We start from the raw sequence: 23,150 nt of genomic DNA on the forward strand, positions 1-23,150 counted from the left end.
CTTTGAGATGCTCGAGAAAGTGGCTTTGTTATTCCCTTTTAGACATACACGAAATTGTTCTCATTCCCCCCGCTGTAAAAGATACTTCACATCAGGACTCGGTTCACAAGTGCAATGCAATTTGGCTTAGTCCAACCTTTGTTCTGCTTGTACAAATGAGCGAACAGTGCACACATTATACAGTTGATCTACTGCTGTCTTAACCCCAGAGTTAGGGGCTGGGAGAAAAGCAAGTTAATCCCTTCAAAACCAAGGTGGCTTTAGCAATATTTCCTCCAATAATAATAATAGATTTGAATTGCTTCTTCTATTTCACAGTGCAGAGCAAAACTTATGGGGAGGGTTTACCAGTAACAACAAAAATCCTTCCACCAACCTTCTGCAAATAACTTTCTAAACAAATACATTTGTAGGTTTGGTAATGCCCAATTTAAAACTGTGCAATTGTTTGTGCAAAGGAGGGACTGGATTTAGAAACTCTGGCTTTAAAGACTTAAAATCTCAGAGCAAGCAAAGACCAAATGGTATTTAGCAAACTGATTCCAAAGAGAGGGCATTATGACCAGCAGAGCAAGAGTTGTTTTCACAGGCATTGAAATTGCCTGTTCATTCTGGGTGGGGGTTGGCACTTCTTGGGGATGGAGGTCAAGGAGGACTGGCACCTAATGCCGGCAACTGTTTGTTTTGTGCTTGAGGTGGAGGGAAAACTGAACCTTCCATACTCTCCAAATTGCAGCTGCTGCTTGGGAAATACTTCTAAAATGTGTGTGGTGTTGCCACTCCCTTTCTCCCAACCCCAAGGAAAACAGATTTTAATTCCAGGTGCCCCAGGTCATAGCCAAAGGCCCTACCCACCGCCAGGCGGGAGGGAATAAGGATAGGACACCTCTGAATTTGACCCTCCCAGTAGGGATGGGAGTAAAAAATCGGCGGGAGGTGGAGACTCTTGCCTTTCTTAGAACCCAAGCAAGATTGGACGGGAGGGAAGAACTGATTTTAGGCAATGTACTCCTCATCAGAAGTTTATTTTCAACCTCCTTGTTATGAGTTAAGGTCCAAACCTCACGTAGCCCAGTCACCACCCAATGAAATACATGGCTCCAAAGTTCCCTGGCTGACATTCTTTCCTACTACTTGGAAAAATAGGTGTGCTCCTCTGGCTACTGGCGCTGGCTAAGAACGAGGGAGAGGGCACAGAGTCCTTTCACTGCCAGTTGGCACTAGAGCGCAAAGTGTGTCCCCTTCCCCGCCTCTCTTCCTTGGGCAGTTTGATTTCCCAGCAGATTCGGTGGAAGCGGCCCTGCAATGCGGGCTCAAACTCCCGGGGCAGTCGTGGGAAAGTCATGGCCAAGAGGTTTCCCCTGACACAGCTCCCAACTGGGTGCAGATCTCTGCGGCCCAAGAATCCGCAAGACCGTGTAGGGTGGCCCCAGACAAGTCAACTCACTCAGTGGGTTCCCTCTGGTCCCCAGATCTAGAACACTAGAGCTAGGCTGTGCCAGGCGAAGGTGCTGGCGGCGGAAGCGCACAGATTCTGAGGACAAACAGCCCCCAGGACACTTAGAACGACAATTTTTAAAAATTGACTGCTGACAGGCTGAGGGAGTTTGTTTTAGTGCTGAATACCCCGGGAACAAAATCCTTTTGAAAGGAAAGCTAAGTCGTTTCACGCCACCAAAGTGCAGATTTGGTGAAGAATGACTGATGGGACAAAGCGGCGTGGTGAGTTAGCGCGGGTTCCCAGAGAGCGTGGGCAACTTGGGTAAATGCGGAGGCGGCCTGGAAAGGTGGAGCCGGCCAGAGGAGGCCCTAAAACCTAAAATCGATGCTGCGCACACCCGAAGACCTTCCCCCACCTGCCCATTTGGTAGAGAAGATGGAAAAAGTAGAGGGGAAAGGAAAAAAATAATAAAGCGAAGACAAGTGAGGGACAAGGGTGCAGTAAGAAAGGAGGAGGAGAGAGAGACGAGGGTGGGGTGGGGAACTCAAGGAGAAGGAGGGAATGACTCTGAGGAAGAAAGGAGGGACAGGGGGCAAAGTAAGGCACAGCCCCCAAACGCTCCAGGCAGCCCGGAGTTCGCTTTCCAAGTCGGGAAGGCGGGTATTGTTTTTGGCGCCTAGGAAACCTTCGGAAGCTGCCGGATACTTTCCCTCCACCTCCCATCGGTGTTTGGTAAATATTAACAAACCAGGGCGCGCTACTTTCTGGAGTGTGGATGGAGGGGCTGGCCCGGCTCGGGACAGTTTTCCTCTCCAAGAGCCCCCGCCCCCTAACCCCAGCCCCACCGTTCACGCACACATACACCTGCTTGACAACAGAAGGAATCAAAATCAATATTGTATTTGTCACCCCTCTGTCTCCTTTTTACTCCCTCAGCAGCCCGGGTGCCACTGAAGCGAATTGTGGATTTATGGAGGGAAATTAGCATAAATTATTATGAAATCTGTAGCCGTGTGTGGTCCAGCTTGTGGGAAAAGAGGCTATTGCGAACTCTCCAAGCAGAAAGGTGGTCGGTGGTGGGCTCTGCGGCGGCGATGAATGGCTATTGCATGAAAGAGATTTCCATTTGGTTTGCACATGGGTATAATTGACTTATGTGTATTTTATACAGTTTTCCCAACAACTCCCTAAGCCTTGGAGTCGGATGTGCCCCCTCCCCAGAGCCTCTGTTTGCTTTGGGTTCTGCACAATAGACTCTGATGCACTTTTCAAGATTTCTGGAAAGTGCTCCTTCCCTCCTCTTCTTCATAATACCAGTCTTAAAACGCTGTAAATGGCATGCAAATCCCCTCCCCCTTCCCTCAGGCTCTTCAGTAGGATCTGAAATAGAATTTTGTAGTAAAGTACCTGTTTTAAATGTGCATCTCACAGCTCCACCCCACCCAAGGCAAACTTGTGCTATTAGGTTCGATTTCCTTAATTAACCCTGGGCATGGGCAATATGCCTCACCTCCCAACCTCACCCTAGGCAAACTTCGAAGATTCCTCAGACACGAATTCCTACTTGTATCCTCACATGTCTCAGACTTGGTGGTGACAACTTTCCCTGGGGAGATGGACAAAGATTTATTTTAACTTAGATTTTTTTTTTTAACCCAAATGCTTCCACTCTTAGAATTTAGTTAATCTTCTGTTTACTCCAAGCAATGATTTCGACAGCCATACAAAGGCCCTTTGCAAGGCAACAAAATGCCAGTTGTTAAAACAAGAAAACATTTCTCTCTCTCCCCATCCCCCACCCTCAACAAGCGTGCGCACACACCCTGTAGAAAAAAATCCTCCTGGCTGTCACTGGGGGAACGGAGATCTTTCACTCCTCTCCTCCCATATCCCAAATCCAACCACTCTTAATATTTTAATCTATGTCTCTATATATCAGTATGCACACTTTTGCTAAGAAAATCCTAAAAGATCCTTGGGGGCTTCCATGCTGGTACCTTTCCTGCCCAGGAGCACTCCTGCCTCCGCAACGGGAGCACCCTTAGTTTTGTACCTCCGAGGCCAGCTGCTTTCTGGAGCAGGAAAGCTGTGGACCAACGCCTTTCTGTCTTACTACTATTCTTCATCGGGGTCCCTTAGGCTCCAGGTCTCCCCAGCTCCTCCCATCCCTGGACCCTCAAGCCAAACTGGGCCGCTCCAAATAACACCCCCAAATGCCACACCTTGTTAGGAGCTAAAGCGCGCACAGCTCAGGCAAGTACCGCTGCCTTTGGCCAAAGCTCCGCAGAGGTTCCACCCGAATCCAACTGGTTTATCGGCGGAGGGTTTATCTGCCCTTCTCAAGCCGTGCCCCTGTGCCCCCAGAGACAGGTCAGAGTCCCGCCTCCACCCCTCGAACCCACCTCCTCCTCCTGGTTATTTTTTCCGAATTAAGAAGGTGACATTATTCTTTTCTTCAAGCACTTCTGTTAATATTGAAAAACGTGTGCTTGCATCTCAAGCGAGGCAGCCCAGACGCGAGAGCCATTTCAATATTAATGAAATTGTTTAATCTCCTAAATTCATCGTGTTTAAGTTACGTTTTGGTGAGTTATTGACCACCTCCGAAACTGTGGTTAATGGAGGGGTGTGTGTGTGTGTATGCACGTGCGCTGAAAGATTTTTATGCTAACTCCAAACAGCTCCACTAATAATGCTCTAATATCACTAAAAGTGTCCAAACTTCACTCCCAGAACTCTCCCACCACCACCACTCCCATCACCTCCTCCTCCTCCTGGGGGGGGAGGGAGAGAAAAAAAGTTCTCACATTTCCGGATTGAAGATGATTCAGTGTGAGCTGTACGTATTGAGTTATTAACAACAAGGTAAAAGGAATTTCTTTTAAAAACCATAAAGGTCGGAGAATGTGCAGAAACCAGTGGGAACTCCTAGTGTCTACTCCTTGACTACGTGCATGCAGGCAGGGTTGACTCACTATTTCATAGCAATATGATGATGCCGCCGCCGCCACTGCCGCCTGTGCCCACGACGATGATGATAATAATAATGATAATAAGAATAATTCATTGAATCTCCGGAGACTAATCCGAACTGAAGGGAGCCTACCGCTGGCACCAGGCAGGGGGACCCTAGGCACATCCCCGCGCTCTCCTTTCTCCCAAAAAGGAAAAGTCTCTGGTTCTTTTCGAGTCTAGAAGGTACTGCTGTTTTAGTGGGTCCGCAGGCAGCGTTTGCTGGGCTCTCTAAACTCTAAATATGTTCTGTCAATTGCGGGGTCGGGGGATGGAGAAGGGGAAAAAGTTCCAGCTGTAAAATGCAAACTTCCATGCAATGCCTAACTCCTAAAGTTTCCAACCACCTGGGGGAAAGCTTGAGACCCTGCCGTTCATCTGGTGATAAAGTGTGTCAAACAAACTCAGGCCCTCCCCCAGCTCCACACACTGTCTGCCCCAACAGCCCCAGAGCCTTCATCCTGTGCCTAATTAAATTCCTAAAGGACTTTTAGAGTGAAGACCCTGCCTATTCGCCCAGAGAGACTTTTTTTTTTTTTAATTTGGCCAATACACTTACAAAATGGGCTTTTACAAGGGGCTGTCCGATTATATTTTTCTAAGTATTTTTTAAACCCCATCTCTTAAGGCTACACACTCACTGTGTAGAGCTATGGCAGCAGTCTAGGAAGGTCAAATCAAACTTTGACCTGCCTCTTGGAGGACTAAGGGGAAGGGTGTATTTTCATTATAATAACCCATGCAACCAGCCCCGTATTGCCAAGCGCAGGAAAAGGGTCTACTTCAGGGGAAGCCGTGCCTTAAGTTAGCTAACAATACAAACCCGATACAATGCAGAGGAAACAGAATACCCCAGCCAAGCAATTTCCATGTCAAACATCATCTGCGCGGCAGCTCGGTCTGTGAACGTGAGTGGTCGCCTGAATCCCTGCTCCGCGGCCGCCACCTCCTCATACCTTCACACCGCGCACCCTGGCCGGCGTCCCGCTCACCACCGGTGGCCGAGGCTCTTCCCCCTCGCCCAGTCTTGAGCTGGAAGTGATTCCTATTGGCCAAGGTGTCCATGTAAATAGGTGTGAAAGAAACCAGAGCTGGCCTGGCTCTCCCCTCTCGCTCAGTCCCCTCCCTCTGCAGCCCCCACTCCCCCTCCTCTTCCTCCTCCTCCCAAGGCGATTGTCATATGATAGCTAAGAAGTGGCACATTAATGAAGCGCCGCTACAGGGGTCTTTTCTGCTCCTGTCACCGCTTAAAACTATCAGATGGTTCGAGGGAGGACATGGAGGCAGCCACCTAGCTCAGCGGAGCCGCGGAGCCCACAGCAGCGCCCTCCGGAGCCCCGCGGCCGCCGCTGCTACCGCCTGCACTCGGACTCCGCAGCCGAGCTTGGCCGCCCGGGGATCTCACGGCCAGAAGCACTGCGGACTGGTCGGCTCCCGGCGCTGCAGGGCTGAGCTGCGAAGCTCAGAGACGTGCGGAGCCCAGCCGAGACCGGACACTGAGCCCCAGCTGAGCACTGGGAGAGACCCGAGAGCTGCAGTGCCATCCCGGATGCGGATGCACAACTTGGAGCAACTTTAAGGTGAGCCCTCTGGTTGCATCCCTGCCCCAGTCCCCGCTCCAGGTCCAGCTTACTTCCAAGCTTCCCCTCGCACCGCTCATCGGCTTCCCCTCCCGCGCCCCATGGCCGCACCCCACTCTGCACTCAAAGTTGCCACCTAAAGAGCGCGGGCGCGGTCTCATCCCGCGCCGCAGCCCCTACCCACCAGGTCTGGTCTGTGGCTGACCTTGCGGTGTCTGTCTATGCATCCACGCCCCCCCCCCCCCATTATCTTCCCCCTGTCCAGATCCAAGAAGCCGCCGGCCCGCGCGGACCCAGAGCAAGAAGGAGGCAAACAAGAAGATGCCTCGGCCCGGCCGCAACACGTACAGCGACCAAAAGCCGCCCTACTCGTACATCTCGCTGACCGCCATGGCCATCCAGAGCTCGCCGGAGAAGATGCTGCCGTTGAGCGAGATCTACAAGTTCATCATGGACCGCTTCCCCTACTACCGGGAGAACACGCAGCGCTGGCAAAACAGCCTGCGCCACAACCTCTCCTTCAACGACTGCTTCATCAAGATCCCGCGGCGGCCAGACCAGCCAGGCAAGGGCAGCTTCTGGGCGCTGCACCCCAGCTGCGGGGATATGTTTGAGAACGGCAGCTTCCTGCGGCGCCGCAAGCGCTTCAAGGTGCTCAAGTCCGACCACCTGGCGCCCAGCAAGCCCGCCGACGCCGCGCAGTATCTGCAGCAGCAGGCCAAGCTGCGCCTCAGCGCGCTTGCGGCCTCCGGCACGCACCTGCCACAGATGCCCGCCGCCGCCTACAACCTGGGCGGCGTGGCACAGCCCTCGGGATTCAAGCACCCCTTCGCCATCGAGAATATCATCGCTCGCGAGTACAAGATGCCTGGGGGGCTGGCCTTCTCCGCCATGCAGCCAGTGCCCGCCGCCTACCCGCTCCCCAACCAGTTGACTACCATGAGCAGCTCGCTGGGCACTGGCTGGCCACACGTGTACGGTTCCGCAGGCATGATCGAGTCAGCCACCCCTATCTCCATGGCTAGTGGCGATTACAGCGCCTACGGCGTACCATTGAAGCCGCTGTGCCACGCAGCAGGCCAGACGCTGCCCGCAATCCCGGTGCCCATCAAGCCCACACCAGCCGCAGTGCCCGCGCTGCCCGCGTTGCCCGCGCCCATCCCCACCTTGCTCTCGAACTCTCCGCCCTCGCTCAGCCCCACGTCCTCGCAAACAGCCACCAGCCAAAGCAGCCCCGCCACTCCCAGTGAAACGCTCACCAGCCCGGCCTCCGCCTTGCACTCGGTGGCGGTGCATTGACCCGCAGCAGCCCGAGTCCCTCTTGTCCCTCTCCCCGCCAGCTTATTCGCCTTCCCCGCCTCCCAGCCCTGCCCTCCCCCACCTAGGACCGCCACCCTAACTTGTCCATTTCATCTCCGGCCAACCCTCTCTCCCCCAGAACTTTGTTTTGGACCCAGGAGACAAAACACAAACTTGCAGATGGCCTGGCGGCACGTGGAAGCTGTCCTTGCCTCCACAAGAGGGGAAGGCAGAGGGCACCTGAGCCAAGCCCTCCGATTCCCGGGGCCCCCCGAAACCCCCTCCCATTTAAGAGGCAGGGGAAATCCTGCTTCCCGCCTTCGCGGAGAGGAGCGCGTCTTCCCTCGGCCGGGCGGAATCCGCGGGCGCCCGGACTCCGCGCAGTTAGTTCCAAGACAAGAGAAACCACCTCAGAGGTTTCCTCGAACAGATCTCCCCTGAGGGCTGCAGCCGCACCGCGGAGGGCCGGATCTCGTTTACGTCTTGGAAATCTGCCGGGAAAAGGGACCACTAATCTTCCTACCCCACTCGCCTCCGCCCATCCGGCAGGGGCTGGGCGGACCACAGCCTCCCGGAGTAGCGGCCCTGCCTCCCCAGCTTCTGCGGAGTTGTTTTGTTTTGTTTTGGGTTTTGTTTCCTGCCAGAGGCTCCAGGCACTGGGACTTAGGGGAGAGGCTGCCAAACTGAGAAGCGGACGCTTGTTCTCAACACGAGCAAAACAAAACTAAAAGTAACCTTGTAGTATTGTTTACAAAGACGCCCGGTAAAATGTAAACAGTGAACTTGAATCTGTATTGCTTGGCGGGCGAGCGGGCAAAGCCCACTTCACAAGTACCTGTTGTAATGTGAATGTTTACTCTTCATTTCTGGCCAGGTTTGGGGAGGGAATGGGGATGGGAAAGTTAATTGGGATGTTAACTTTCCGATTACTTAGAGACCTTTTAGCTATTTATTTTATTGTTGGAAGGAAAAAAGAAAAAGAAAAAGAAAATGAAATAAGCCCAAACTAAGAAAAGCATCAAGGGCAACGCTAGAAGAACTTAGATAGCTGACTGGTAACATGAAGGAGATGTCACCGGATAGGTCTCCCATGGACAAGTCTTTCGTTTGCTACAAGAACTTTCCCAAGAAGCTAAAAGGGCTGCAAAGAGATGTAAATGATTGTGAATAGGAATGATTATACACTGTGTAAAATGCACTTTTGTTTGCTATATTCCTTTAGAGTCTTAGGTAATTTGCTGGAAAACGAACTGTTGTTCTGGTGTGACCTGCTTAAGTTAAAAAAAAAAAGTTGTAGTGTCATCAGGGCTGTAAAATCTTTACCTTTCATTTTTCTCCTTCCCTGTTCAGAATTAGCATGGCATTTTAAATATTGATGTTCTTGTTCCCAGCATGCCTGTTTTAAGACAAAGAATTTTAAAAAGCTGTCTACATTAAATTATGAATCTAGTCCAAATAATATTTTCTCATTAAAATATGTAAATCCAAATTTCAGTTTTGTGTGTTTTTGAAGAGTTGCTGCAGACAATAACTTTACAAAAGATAGATGTAGTGCTTCTCTAAGCATGATTTTTATAATACATTGAATAGTCTCTTTCATATCTTACTTTTAAAATAGTCAAATCTCTTCTTATGCACTTGCAGACTGGTGGAGAAATGATTCAAATGGACTCCTGAAGCAGAGGGAAAGAGGAAACTATTTCTAGAATAGATCAGGTGCACAGGTGTAGTGCTGAAAAACTGTCGTTAAAAATTGCAATACTTTCTATGTATTTTTGTCTACCTTAAAATTTACATTTTACAAAATATACTGAATGTAAGGTTTATGTAGAAATCGGATAGAGGCTATATGTAGATATAAAAAGTAAAAACAGACTTGTTTACTCAGTGCTCCTATTCTGATGCATCTTATTTAGAGTGTTCATTTCCTTGCTCCTTTAAATTATTTCAGTTGTGGAAATTTTCTTTTTCAGAAGTTACCTAGAAGTTCACCTTGCATGTCAAGAAACCTGTTCACTTTGAATAGAACAGTTTTCTTTTCACTCCTTCATGTGGGAAAATAATGCTCGATGCATTTATTTTAAGGAAGTGAATGAAGTTAATTTAAGTGCTTAACTCTAAGTATTTGCTTTTCTTCAGATTTTTGCAGAGAATTACAATTTGCCAAGGATTTATGGCTCAAGGCCAACTGAAACTTTACTGAAAGGGTCACAATATTTCCAGAGCGAGGTGTGTATTCAACTAATGAAGTTACAAGACAAAGAAAAACTTAAATGGTGATTAACACTTTACTTTACTGTGTAATATGATTAAACAAAGACCTTTGTGCAGTACAGAGAAACCCACAGAAAAATCATGATCACTATATTCCATAAGGAGAATCCTTAGCACCTGCGACCCTTACATATTTAGAGGGTTATCTGGAAAAAAAAATTAGGATTAATGCAAAGGGTAATTAATCCTGTTGTGACCATTTTTTAAAAGGAAGGATCCCACACACAGCCAAAAAAAAAAAAAAGTGGAAAATAAATGAATCATTGGACTGATTAAAATGCATGAAGCTACTAAAGCTCGTCAGACAGGGGACAACTAAACTCATTCATCAAGCCCAATTCACAATTATATCAACAAGATCAGCAAAAGAAAGCCTGGAAAACTTATCCACCCCTGGCTAGGAAACTCTTGAAACTTTGTTCTTAACAAGACATCATCTACATTTAAAAAATTAAATACATTGTCATCATTTCCTGAAAAATAAAATGAAGGCCATTTCTGGAATATTCTAATCTCACTGAATTTACTAACACTGAATTCAAACTGGTAATGAAGGGCTAACGTGGGCCTTAAACATTTTATAAATTATCAGCTTAGATAATCAGGTAGAAAGAATATTTGTCCTATAATAGGCAGTAGAATGTATATATATAAATGTACACATACATACACTTAATAAATGGGGGTAAGATGCAGATGCTATTTCTGATTTTTAGCAAAGGAGTGATTTCAACTCACTATCTGAAAATGTTCTTTTCAGCTAGTAAGCTCGTCATGGTGTATTGCAAAGAATGAAATAACTTGGGAATTGGGAGCCCTCCTTTTACAACTGCAAACATCTTTTCTCAGACAAAGTTGAATGAGTAAAGTAAAAAATCCACTGATGATATTTTGACCTTGATTAGAAATCCAAAGGCAGTCCAAACAACACGTCTCCACCCTGCTCCATCCCCAGCTTTGAGACTTATGCCCTGTTTAGCTGAAGTGCCCCCACAAACAAGGAAGTTTATAACTATGATACCTTCAATGGCTCTCTTTGTCATGTTAAATCTTTTCACCTGGCTCAAGTCCAAAGTCAATACACACAGCTTTAAAATAAAACTGGAAGAGACAACACCATGCAGTGAGGTGTACATTCGGGGGTCTTATCCTAAAGATCCAGTTAACTTATATTTCCTATTTTGCAAATTTGGGCCTTTTTAAAATTTAGGTTTTTGATTTGGAAACTTGGCTGTCCTGTTACTTCTGGTTTTTAACATGATTCTGTACTCGACTGTGTTTTTTAAATGGCCTTCTCTGTGATTGGAGGAAATGCTTACACAATGGATGAATTTTGTACACTTTCTCAAGAGAGAAGCTGCAGAAATTCTCACTGTTCCTGTTGCCTGAGTTGGGGATTTTGAGAAGCCTGAAGAGTAGCAGGAGCATTGCTAGTAAATGATCCTTAGAATGGTTTAAATATTATAGCAGTGAGTTTAATTCCTTTAATAGATGAGAACATTGAGTGTCTTGGAAGCATAAATCTGGCCAGGTGCTGGAATGGGGTGAAGTTGAGGAGTGGGTGGGAGGAAGAAGCCAATGGAGTGCCGCAAACAGAAGGTTTTACATTAGTGTATGCAAGGTTGAGGTGGGGGCATGGTTTATACATTTACCAATGTAAACTCCCTCTTTAAAAGGTATCCATTTAAGAAATGAAAAGGATCAGGATCTGCTCTAAAATTCTTAATATAAATGTCAATTAATTTTTTTTTTCCTGAAGCCACATATGCACAGAGACACCCAAACAAAAACAAAACAAAAACAATGCAACCCACCGGCTGTGAAGCCTCAAAGGGGATGCATTTGTTTCGTTTAAACTAACAACAAATTATCTAATTAATATGTTTCAATTACAGCATGAAAGGCACAGCCCCTGGACCGCCCGCCGTGGGGGCACAATAGCCTCAGAGCCCACTCTAGGAATTTACAATAACTTCACATCTGTTTCTTTATTTTCCACTTTTTGAGTCTAAAACTCCTCTCAAGATCACTTCAAACCACAGACTGAGTTATGAAATATGTCCCAGTGTTAAAGGGGGATGAAACTTTGCCCACGATGCTTCATTTGCAAGCAAAAAAGTGAAAGCCCATTGAAGAGCATTAAACAAATATATTAGAATTCTGTCACTTTATGCAATTGAGTAGATCAAATGAAGGGTCCCGGCCACTTCATTCACTCTCATTCACTCGAATAGAAAATGCAAAGAATAGCAACCCGAGACTGGGCCACCGATGTAGATTTAGCTCCTTTTTACTGGGAGACAAAAAGGCTGAATTTTCACAAACACATTGCTGACTCGGGGACTAGGAAACCGGCACTGGAACCCCTTTGGAATTTAAATTCATTTTATCTTCCTCTCTCTTTGCGGAGATCTGTTTGCACTACAGTGCAAGATGGAGCAGGCATCCTTTGGCTTCTGAAAAAATGGGGGAGGGGAAGAAAGTGAGTGGGGGTGGTGATGTGGGCCTCAGGATTCCCAAGAAGCTCTTTGGTGGTCAACTAACACTCAGGTCTGAGATAACTCTAAATAAATCTTTATTTACATCAATATAAGCATCATTATATCACACATATCTCCAAGTCTCTTACCTCCTTGCTTGGCATAGATTACATAAAACAGCTTGTTTTCAAAGACCTGAATTGCATCTGGGTCAACTGTTTTCTTCAACTAGTATCTGGTCAGTGATGTTACAACAGATTTGAAACCTGAGCTGTCAACCTCACCTGGTCAATTCTCTCTCTCTTTCTCTCCCACCCTCCTACACACCCCACTTTCTGATAACTACTCTGAGCACCATGATGGTAAACTTGTGTAAAAATCAAGAGAGGAGATACTCTTTGGTTAGAATTCCCAAGTCAGAATCCTCCTACATTTTCCATTCCCATTCTCGGGGGGGGGGGGGGGGCAAGCCACATGTGTCAGTGGTAATTGAGATAATTTTGTGGCAATACTTCTATCCTGTGTCTTTTATGGCTGACATTTTTATTTTGGTGAACTTTATAGACTTTTTACTTGTCAACATCTTAGACAGCTTACAGTGACTGTTAAGAGCTGCTTCTAGAGGCAAAGCAGGGCACAATAAAGAAGCAGACTTCTCAGCTTTCAAGGTGTGATTACAGAGGAATGAACCAGTTTTTCTCAAATTTGAAGTCTAAATGAGATCTGATCTGAAGGAGAAAGTGTTTGGAGGGTTTTCTATTGCATTTCAAAATTTTGCCTGGTACTTATCCCAGGTATGTCAAAACCTTGAACATTTTTCAGCTTAGCTTCAAGATCTGTAAGGTCAGATTTAAGATTCTTCATTTAATTTGTGGCATTGGTATCTGGAACTAGGGATGGGAGGTGGCTCACACCTACAGATACAAAAAAGATACTGAAGAAATAGTTGGCTGTTTTATAACCATAAGCTAACAAACTCACTGAAACTAATAATAAAGTAATCAGAAACTATCCATGAAAAATTTTAGCTGGCTAAATAAAACCTTCCTTGGAAGATGTTCCTTATGGAAATTTTCAAGAATATATGGACAAACCGTTCTTCTTTGCAGGCAGCCTCTTTTGCCTGTGTCTGCAAATAACCGATGTCCAATCAGTTGCAAGCTTTTGAAGGAACAAACTGGGAGCATTAATTAGAGCAGATTAAGCTCACAGATAAAAAGCATTCTTTAAGTATCTGTTGTTTAGAGGCACTGTGATTCTGATTCATGCTTTGTAGTCTGTATATTTTTATTTACTCAGTTAATTTCTTCCCCAGAGTGTTCCCTGTTGACTGGGTTTACTAAGGTATACAGTATAGAAAGAGTTGTTGGTTTGCAGAAATAAATGTTTCCAAACTCTGCTTTTGCTATAGATTTCTCCTTCGTGAAATACAATGTATTGGTCTGATGATTCCAGCACACAGCAACATATAGAGAAACTGTTCAGTAAAGGATCTGAATTTTGTGCCACTTAGAGGAAGCTTAGTATTTATTAAGTAGTATCTAGAGCATTTTGCATTAATTAGAGCAGCTCCTTGGAGAGACATTACAGCCAAGAATGGTTTCACACAACAGGAAAACTCCGAGCATCTGAACTCCCCCACTAGACCTGCTACAGTGAAACACAGAGCAGCAAATGTCTGGCTCACTTGGAAATACCAATATATATTTTATTTATTTACATACATTTGATAGACTGAAGGCCTATATCTAAAACAATAAAAAAGATCATTGGAAAGCTCCCCATCACCCTGGGTACCATGATATTTATGTCAACTACAAAAACAACAACAAACGTGACATAATGGTCTGTCTCAAGATACCTACCATGATTTCATATTGGAGAAAAACTGATAAATGACTACCCAACCCTCTCATGTTCAATGAATTAGTCAGACTGAACCAAATATTTCTGTGGCTGCCTGGAAGATACAGTTCTCACCCTTGTGGTGAGTGTTGGTGGACAGGGAGAGGGCAAGCAGAACAGGCAAGGATGACATTTTATGACTATCAGATTAGTCCAGATCGTGTATATGCAATGATTTCTGTCCCCACCATAGAACAATTAACTGAATGAACGGGAATTCTGAAAATAGTCCTGTTAGTTTAGCTTAGGTAAAAACCCTATGCCTTTTTTCTAGGTGTCAGTAAATGAGCGTATTGACTATAGGCTTCAGCTGTGATACTCAGGATGTACAATTAAAACATGTGAAATGCATTTAAATTTACTTGTGGCTTTAATAAAAGAACCCTTTCCATAAAACAAGAAAATGAAAATGATTAACTTTGACACAGAAATATAAACAGCAATTTGATTAATTATATTGCTAATTATTCTTTGCTGTGTAGCCAAACATTATCCAATTCTTAAAATGACAGATGCTGAATAAATCATATAAAATAATTACTTGGAATTTCACTGCAGTGAGAAATGGTGGAGTTTATGGAGAGATTTATATTGATTCCTAAATATATAATTGGTTTGTTCTGTTCTATTCCATTTAGAAACCTAGTCTTCACTGTAAAAATACTACAACTATATTAATTTTTTTCTATATTTTCCCTATGCTATTTTAAAATAATCCATTTCTCCTTTCAATATTTTCCATAATTATAATCAGTATACTAATTTGTATATCTTGCTTTTCCCTAACATTATATCATAAGTATTTACCATGTTTTCATAACATAGTTTTCATAAACGTCTATTTTAGTATTTGTATAGCATACCAATTGAGTGGAATACTAAATGCCTAATTGGGGCACTTTGAATGTTTTTAGGTTTTGTTTGTTTTTGCTAATACAAAGATTGTTGTGGCGAACATCATTCATACCTAACTAAACACTGTTTCCAACTATGTAAAATATATTTGTGCTGTTATATGGAATTCCCTAACAGCTCCCTACAAATTCAATAATATAATTTAACTTAGGATTTCAGCTTTGTTATTTGTCCATTGCTATTTGTCCTCTTTCTGGGACCCAGAGCAATATTGCCTCAACTTAGAATCAAAAGACACTGAATGTTAAGAGTTGGAAGGTCCTGAGAAATTCCAGGTAAACCAATTCCTTTATTTCACTCATTCGGTGAATCCCCCTAATACATTCCTTTATCTACATCCAAATAATTTAACAGCACCAAAGTCAGGTTCTGAAAATAAAACAAAAGTTCAGTCTTAAATGCAGACATATGCCACTAAAAATCAGAAATCACGAAAGTACTGAAATTGTCAAAATGAAGACTTTTATCTGATAAGGTAGGCTCACATCATTTTAAGGCAGTTTATACAGCATAGCAAGCTGCAAACTTTTTAAGTGGGGGCCTTGGGTAGGTTGTGTAACAAGAGGGAATGGTCACTGCTAAGTCCCAGGTCTAAAGATCAAGAGATCTACCCTCAATATGAACCATTTCTTAATTTCTTGATACCCTTCCTGAAACTGAAAGCAAACAGTCTTCCAGGCAGACTGCCACAAGTCTAGACAGTCCAGGCCCACAGCAGGTGTGACTATGTCATTTCTTCAATTGCTATGACATGGCTAATTCTCAAGATGGGAGATGGTAGGAGTGGGCTGGGAGGGGGGAATGGCAAAGAAGGGCAAGGAATCGGAGCTTCAGATTTTGTCTCCTTATCATGGCATTTCATTTTGCCCTTTCTTATATGACACTTTCATGTCTGATTTCCCCACTCCAGGTTCTTGAGATCTTAATTATTTTTAATAAATTTGTTTTTAACCATGTAAGACATGACACAGGTGTTGGTCAAGTACTTGTCGATGGGAGAACAACCAGGTAGCCTGGAGCAGACCCAGAAAGAAGAATAAACGTGAAAAGTGCCAAAAGTAGTGGCTACACCTGAAACCAATCTCCTGAATTGGAATAAATGTTTTTTGGTCTTGGAACCAAAGGAATTTGTTCATAATTACTTTTCCATAGTCTCCCAACCACCATTCCCAGAGCTGATCACTCCTACCCTCAGCTTGGTTCACTTGACACAAAAAGGAGAGATATAAGAGGAGGGAAAGAGGAAGGCTGAGAGAAAGCAGACAAAATGGATGAAAAGCTGATGTCTCTGTTAGCATGGTTCTTTAAAAGTGTCCCCTAGGACATCTCAACACATGTCCTTTTAATTCAGCTCAAGCCGATTCAAACTCAGTCTGATTAAATCCAATTGCTAAGCAGTACCTGCACAAACAAGATCTTGCAAGAAAATACTTTGATCAGAAGATCTGAGTTTGAGTCCTAGTTTTATCACCTTTTACCTAAATGGGTCTGAGCAATTCTGAGCTCTCAGTTAACCGTCTCTCATGGAGAATAAGGGTTCGCTCGAAGGCTTGTCTCAATGATCAAGTGGAGCAAAGGAGATGAAAGTGTTTTGAAGGGTCCTGTAAACTTAAGTTACTATTACTCTCTGTGATAGAGAAATAGTAAAATAAAAATAGCTATCAGAAATTGTCTTGCCTGAGAGGAATTTAGCCTTAAGCTCTTCAGGACAGATTACAGAGGGGAAGGTCTATTTTTCATACCATTTTTTAAGCCCCACATTTTTACTGTCTGCCCTTCTCTTCCCATACCCACGAAGTAACCTGGAAGTGACAATGGGGTGTTATGGCAAGGGAAATTGGGGCTGCTTTTTTGTATATTCTCCCAAAATGGGCCTTTTCACAGATTTAAAGATATGATGTTGACAAACTGTTAAGATTGTTAAAAGACAGGACAGGAAACAGTGTGACAGCCAGGCACATAAAGATGGCAAACAAAAATTAGGGCACTTTTAGTCTTCTTTTCCCCAGCAACAAATGGCTCACACTATTTCCCTGACACTTTAAGAATTCAATCAATGCTTATATAGCATTTACCATGTGCCAGGTAGTGTTCTAAGTTCTTTACAAACAGTAATTCATTTAACCCTAACAACAACCTTATGAGATAGGTGCTTTTTATGATGTCCATTTTATAGATGGAAATATTGAGGCAGTGGGCATTTAAACTAATTTGCCCGAGGTTACCCAGCTAGTAAATGGTGTCAATGTCCAACTGACTCTCAGTAAAATCTGGTTTAATATCAAGCTCCTTTTGTTATTGATGATACAGTTCACAAGACTTCTTAGACTCAACGGCTCTACTAAGCTCATTAAGGTGTGCAGAGGGAGAAGGAGGGTCACCCTCTGCCAGCTTTAAACTGACTGTCTCAGACACAAAATGATTTTTGCAGCTGCTAATCTAATTATTCGTTTGTTACTTCTCTTACTGTCCCAGATTTGCTGTGAGTTATGAGTCACTAAATTGCATTTTTTCCTAAACTACCTTCTATTTAACTCATGTGGCTGGGGTGGGGGGGGAGAAACAATACCTCAACAAAACCAGAAATACCCCTCTATGCTAGTTCACAGAAATATTTGATCTTTGATCTCAGTCAGATCATAGACCAAAAAAGTCACCATGGAATACCACCATTTTAAGATTTTATTTATTTGAGAGAGTGAGCGAGCGAGCGAGAGTGAGAGAGAGCACAAGCCGGGGGGGGCGGGGGGGGGGGGAAGAGGCAGAGGCAGAGGGAGAAGCAGACTCCTTGCTGAGCAGGGAGCCCCACACAGGGCTCAATCCCAGGACCCCAGGATCATGATCTGAGCCGAAGGCAGACACTCAACTGACAGCCACCCAGGCACCCTGAAAAAAATGGATCTTAAGGTATATTCAACCAACCTGGATCCATGTAAGATTAACTCAAATCCTTTGGGAATGAGAGCAGCTAATATGAAATCTAGGCAGGGATGTGCTCTAGTAGTTGTAAGAAAATTACTGACCTGTGTGTCTTTTTCTTCCCTTACAGTCTGTGTCAGCTGGCAAAATAAATCAGTACGGGGAAGAAGTACCACTTTTGTACATACACTGTAATTTTAGAAAGTAGGAAAAAAGAAGGGAGAGAGGGAGGAAAAAAGGAAGGAAAAGGTTAGGGGTAACTTCTATTTCAGTAAATATAATTTTGTTTGTTATTGATGGAACCAAATACTGAAGAGGTCAGTATCTGGTGTTTTGATGTTCACATTTCTTTAGTGGTACTTTTGAAAAGTTTGCTTGAGTCCTCACATATCTTCTTCAATCCAACTACCAGGAGACTGGCATTGACATATATTTTATAGGTATGCATTTTACGAAGGTTATGTGTCTTTGTGCTTACTATCTAGCTCTGGCCTCCTTTTTGACCACCTGCCTCAGTTATAAGTGACTCCTGAGGAAACAGTTTGTTTTCATACATGGGTAGCGGGCTCCCAGTTTGCTGTGTGTTTGGAGTCTCTCAGCCTTTTCCTAACAGAGTCTGTGATTGGGTTGGAGATAGCTGGTGAAGCTCACTCATGCTTTTTGATCACCTCACCCCAGTTTTGTGGTTTGACTTGCCAAATAAGGATTTATAACCTGTGTTTCTGGCCTCTCTGTACTGCAGATGAGCCCCCACTACAATAGGCTCTGGGATTACCACTCAAATGACCAGGCTTAGTCCTTGAGTATTTCAGCCCCTCATCTTTAAAGGTGGATCCACCTGCAAAGCTCAGGGTCCTTTTTGCATCTTTCTCTCTTATTCTGTTCTACTTCCACCTGAGTTTCAAAATATGCACCCATGCAGGGCTTAGCCAGTCAACTGCCAGTACTCTGGTGTTGGTGTCTGTGAATGTCCATATTCCCTGGGGCTCAGCAGATGGCACAGGAAAGGGAACACTGGGAGAAGATGCTTTTAGATATTAAATAATCTTGTTAGGAGATGGTCTTGTTTTGCCTTCATTTACTGACTTTCTTATGGAAAAAATGAAATCTGCTGCCACTTTGGAGTAGAAGTTTTCTGTGATGGTTTCTGCTGCAATGTGTTAGGTTTATTTTTCAGAGTGATACTGATATTGATACCACCAACTTGGTGGTAACTGAAAATTCATATGCGGTTGGGGAGGCTGACTCAATGACCCTCCCTGAACCTTTTAAAAGTATCCTGTTTTGGAACCAATAAACTTGGCAAAGCAGTAAGCTTTTATTTCTTTTTTCCTAATTGTTCAAAGCAACATGTGTGGTCCTATATGGCATATGCTACATGTCATTAATCTGCATAAAATGGCCTCAAAGCAGAGGAGAAGTAGAATGACATTTTCATAATTTATCGTTTGGGTACGATCTCCTTAACCAACTGAGCCACCCAGGCGCCCTGGGTACGATCTCCTAAAATGAAAATAATAGCACTATTCCTAAAGGGGCTATATTAAGAGCATGGAATCAAGGATTTAAAGAGAGGGCATCAAGCAAACCACTGAAACTCTCTGAGCCCTCTTTTTTCCTCTAAAAAAAATGAGAGTTATATTAGAAATGTTGAGCTGGGGGCACCTGGGTGGCTCAGTTGGTTAGGTGTCTGCCTTCTGCTCAGGTCGTGATCCCAGGGGCCTGGGATTGAGCCACAAGCCCCACGTCGTTGGGCTCTCTGCTCAGCATGGAGCCTGCTTCCTCCTCTCCCTCTGCTGCTCCCCCTGCTTGTGCTCTCTCTCTCTGTCAAATAAATAAATAAAATCTTAAAAAAAAAAGAAATGTGGAGCTGGTTATATTTACCTATCCTCTCAGCTCCAAATTCAGCCCTCTATACTTTGTTCTGAAAACTTTATTTCCCAAACTCCTTTGCCATCCGACTTCCTGTGAGTCTCTGCAAACAGAAACTTGGGTTGGGTGCTGAGTGTACGTGTACTACGTGATTCATATATGCTATTCTCTTTTAGTCCTCACGGCAAACTTATGAAGTAATTCTCATTACACAAACAGGGAAACTAATACCTAAAAGAGTTAATAAGTTTTCTGGTAAGTGGCTGAATAAGATTCAAACTCAGTTTCCACCTGACTCTAAATTCAGTGCTATTCTGCTGCCATGGTAACATATTAGTAACATTTACTGAATAGGATACCATTGTGGCTACTGTGACAAACAGAAGGAAGTAATGATGAAATAATTAATAGAAAGGGATGGATTTGAAAAAACATACCCAATAAATAAGAGGACATGATGATTGACTAGTGAGAGTGGGAGGTACCAGGAAGGAGAGGTACGAATCAAAAGAATTAAATGGCAATTCAGTTAGTCAGGATTCCTTGGGTTTCGAGTAACAGAAACCTAATTCAACCTGATAGTTTTATTCTAACAAAAGTCCCAGGAAGGAGTATGGTTGTTTCTCCTTGGGTCATCTGCCCATCCCTAAACCAATCACTTTTGCTGAGGAGATACAGTACTCTGACTGGGTCATATCCAATCCCCAGGGCCCACAGAGGCAGGTCCGCTACACAGAATCCTTCAGAGCAGGATCATTATAGAATGCTCACTATACAATGACTGTAAAGATTCAAGCCTGGTTAACTAGAAATGGCTGGAAATAAGGGTGGTTGAGAGCAAGTGACTACGGGAATAAAATACTGAGTTAAGTAAGGTAATGACCTGCTAAACTTGCACCAGCTCGAAAATGATGCAACCTAATCTTGAAGATATCCAGTCAAAATCTGAAAGCACTCCCATGTTTCTTCAGAAATCTTAAATCTTTAACTTTAGAGGTAAAAGTGCGGGGCACCTGGGTGGCTCAGTTGGTTAAGTGTTGGACTTGTGATTTTGGTCCGGGTGGTGGTCTCATGGGTCGTGGGATGGAGCCCCGCAAGTCAGCTTGGGATTCTATCCCTCTGCCCCTCCCCAAACTTGTGCTCTCTCACTCTCTCTCTTTCTCTCTCAAATGAATGAATAAATCTTAAAGAAAATAAAGTTAAAGGTGTGAATTCTAGGAATTGAGGATCATCCACTGGTATCAAAAGTTTAGTGACAGGGACAAAACAAATAACGACTAAACTTACAGATTCTGTATCTCACTTATAGGGTGAGATTTTTCATGAATGCACAAATTATTGGTTCAGGTAATGCCATTTTCATAAAGCTCATGGTTTTCCAGCTTTGAGCTAAAATGGGGGTTGAAAATTATAGTCCATGAGCCAAATCCAGCCTACCACCTGTTTTTCTACAGCCCGTGAACTAAAAATAACACCTTAAATACCTGAAAAAATAAAAAACTAAGCATATTTCATGACTACATGAAAATTATATGAAATTCAAACTTCAGTGCTCATAAAGTGTTGTTGGAATACAGCCATATTCATTCATTTATATATTATCTGTGTTACTGCTTTTGTGTACTATAGCAGAGTTAATTTGCAACAGAGATCACATTTTATTTTTTTTTATTTTTTTAAATTTTTTTTTAAAGATTCTATTTATTTATTTGAGAGAGAGAATGAGAGACAGAGAGCACGAGAGGGAAGAGGGTCAGAGGGAGAAGCAGACCCCCCGCCGAGCAGGGAGCCTGATGTGGGACTCGATCCCGGGACTCCAGGATCATGACCTGAGCCGAAGGCAGTCGCTCAACCAACTGAGCCACCCAGGCGCCCAGAGATCACATTTTAGACACTCTGTGCAAAGCCTAAAATATTTATATTTTCTCTCTTTAAGAAAAACGTTTGCCAACCTGATAGCTAAAAACTTGGGAGTGCCAATTGGTCTCTGAGGTCTTTGCTATCATTCCTACATTTATTGGGTGGTAAATTAGCCTCAAATCTGGCAAAAGGTCAAGATGATGTCTAGATTTTCATCAATAATCCCTTTGTGAATTTGGGGGCTATTAACAAATTTATATAAAGCCTGTTACAAAACTTGGATCAAACATTAGAAGTCTGTCACAACTCTATGTTCTTATACTTCTCTAGTTGCTCAAGGGATCATCTATTTTTATAGACTGTATAGTTTACAAAGTACTACTAAACACATGATTGGTTTGGTATGACATGTAAAAAACTACATAGTTAGTTTTTGGTAAGGCCTGACCTCTCCTGGGTATAACATTTGCTAGGGATTAGCTGACTGAAAAAGATAGTAAATAAAAAATGAATACATTTAGGAACCACATTACTTGATTACTTGTTATGTTATGTGAGCACATTCTAAGTGGAATGGAAATTGGTTGCCTTTCTAGCATCTATTCTTTCCAAAGCCTCCAGTTTCAGTTTGGGAATGCATGAGATAATAAGAGATAGGGATTTCTACCAAATAACTGATAGTAAGCAATTAAGGCATTCCCAGGCACAGTGATTGGTCAGAGATGGGCATGTGAATTCAGTTGGTGCAATCAGACTGATTCTCAGAATTTTTTTTTTTTTTAGATTTTATTTATTTATTTGAGAGAGAGAGAATGAGAGAGAGAGAGAGAGAGCACATGAGAGGGGGGAGGGTCAGAGGGAGAAGCAGACTCCCCTCTGAGCAGGGAGCCCGACATGGGACTCAATCCTGGGACTCCGGGATCATGACCTGAGCTGAAGGCAGTTGCTTAACCAACTGAGCCACCCAGGTGCCCTGATTCTCAGAATTTTGACAGGAATGCTTCCACAAAGACAGTCACTATTTCCTGCTGGAATTGAATGATTAGTGGCTGAAAATTGCTGACTGCTGTCTTGGGAACCCCAGGGAAACCACCTTAAAATACAGCTGATGTTACAGAAAAAAAGACAGAAAGAAAGAGTCTTTTGGACATTACTGAGTCATTCTACAGAGTGCTGTCTGATGCTGGTCCTGCCCTGGACCTTTGAAGGTGCTGTCATGAACCAGTAGGTTCCCTTTACTATTGAAGTCAGTTTGAATCAGGTTTTCATTTACTTGTGACTAAAGTATACAAAGTAACAAAGATTCCTTCATTACTTCATTTGCTCATTCATTCATAAACATTAAGTGTGTTTTCTTTTGTGACAGCAAATGTGTCTTTTCCAAACAACCACAACCAATTCTTCAACTCTCCAACACTGAACAGGGGTCCTACAATTCAACTTAATTCTGGCACCAGCTATCCAGAGTTAGCAGACCACATAGATGAAGGGTTCAGTCCCACAAGATTGCCCCCACTTTAGACACCAGCTGCAAATGGTGTCCCCAGGATATCTGAACCTCCGCTTGGCCGACTGCAAATTCAAAGGTTCCCA

At 43.8% G+C, this 23,150-nt stretch overlaps 1 protein-coding gene across 1 annotated transcript; it reads left to right on the top strand.

Moving 5' to 3' along the window:
• Positions 1-6,354: 6,354 nt before the first annotated feature.
• FOXB1 (forkhead box B1) lies at positions 6,355-7,332 on the top strand. The gene has a single exon (XM_021694042.1). It carries the CDS (start codon positions 6,355-6,357, stop codon positions 7,330-7,332), a length of 978 nt encoding a protein of 325 aa, XP_021549717.1.
• Positions 7,333-23,150: the final 15,818 nt, after the last annotated feature.

The sequence above is a fragment of the Neomonachus schauinslandi genome, chromosome 9, assembly GCF_002201575.2.
Source record: "Neomonachus schauinslandi chromosome 9, ASM220157v2, whole genome shotgun sequence".
Lineage (NCBI taxonomy): Eukaryota > Metazoa > Chordata > Mammalia > Carnivora > Phocidae > Neomonachus > Neomonachus schauinslandi.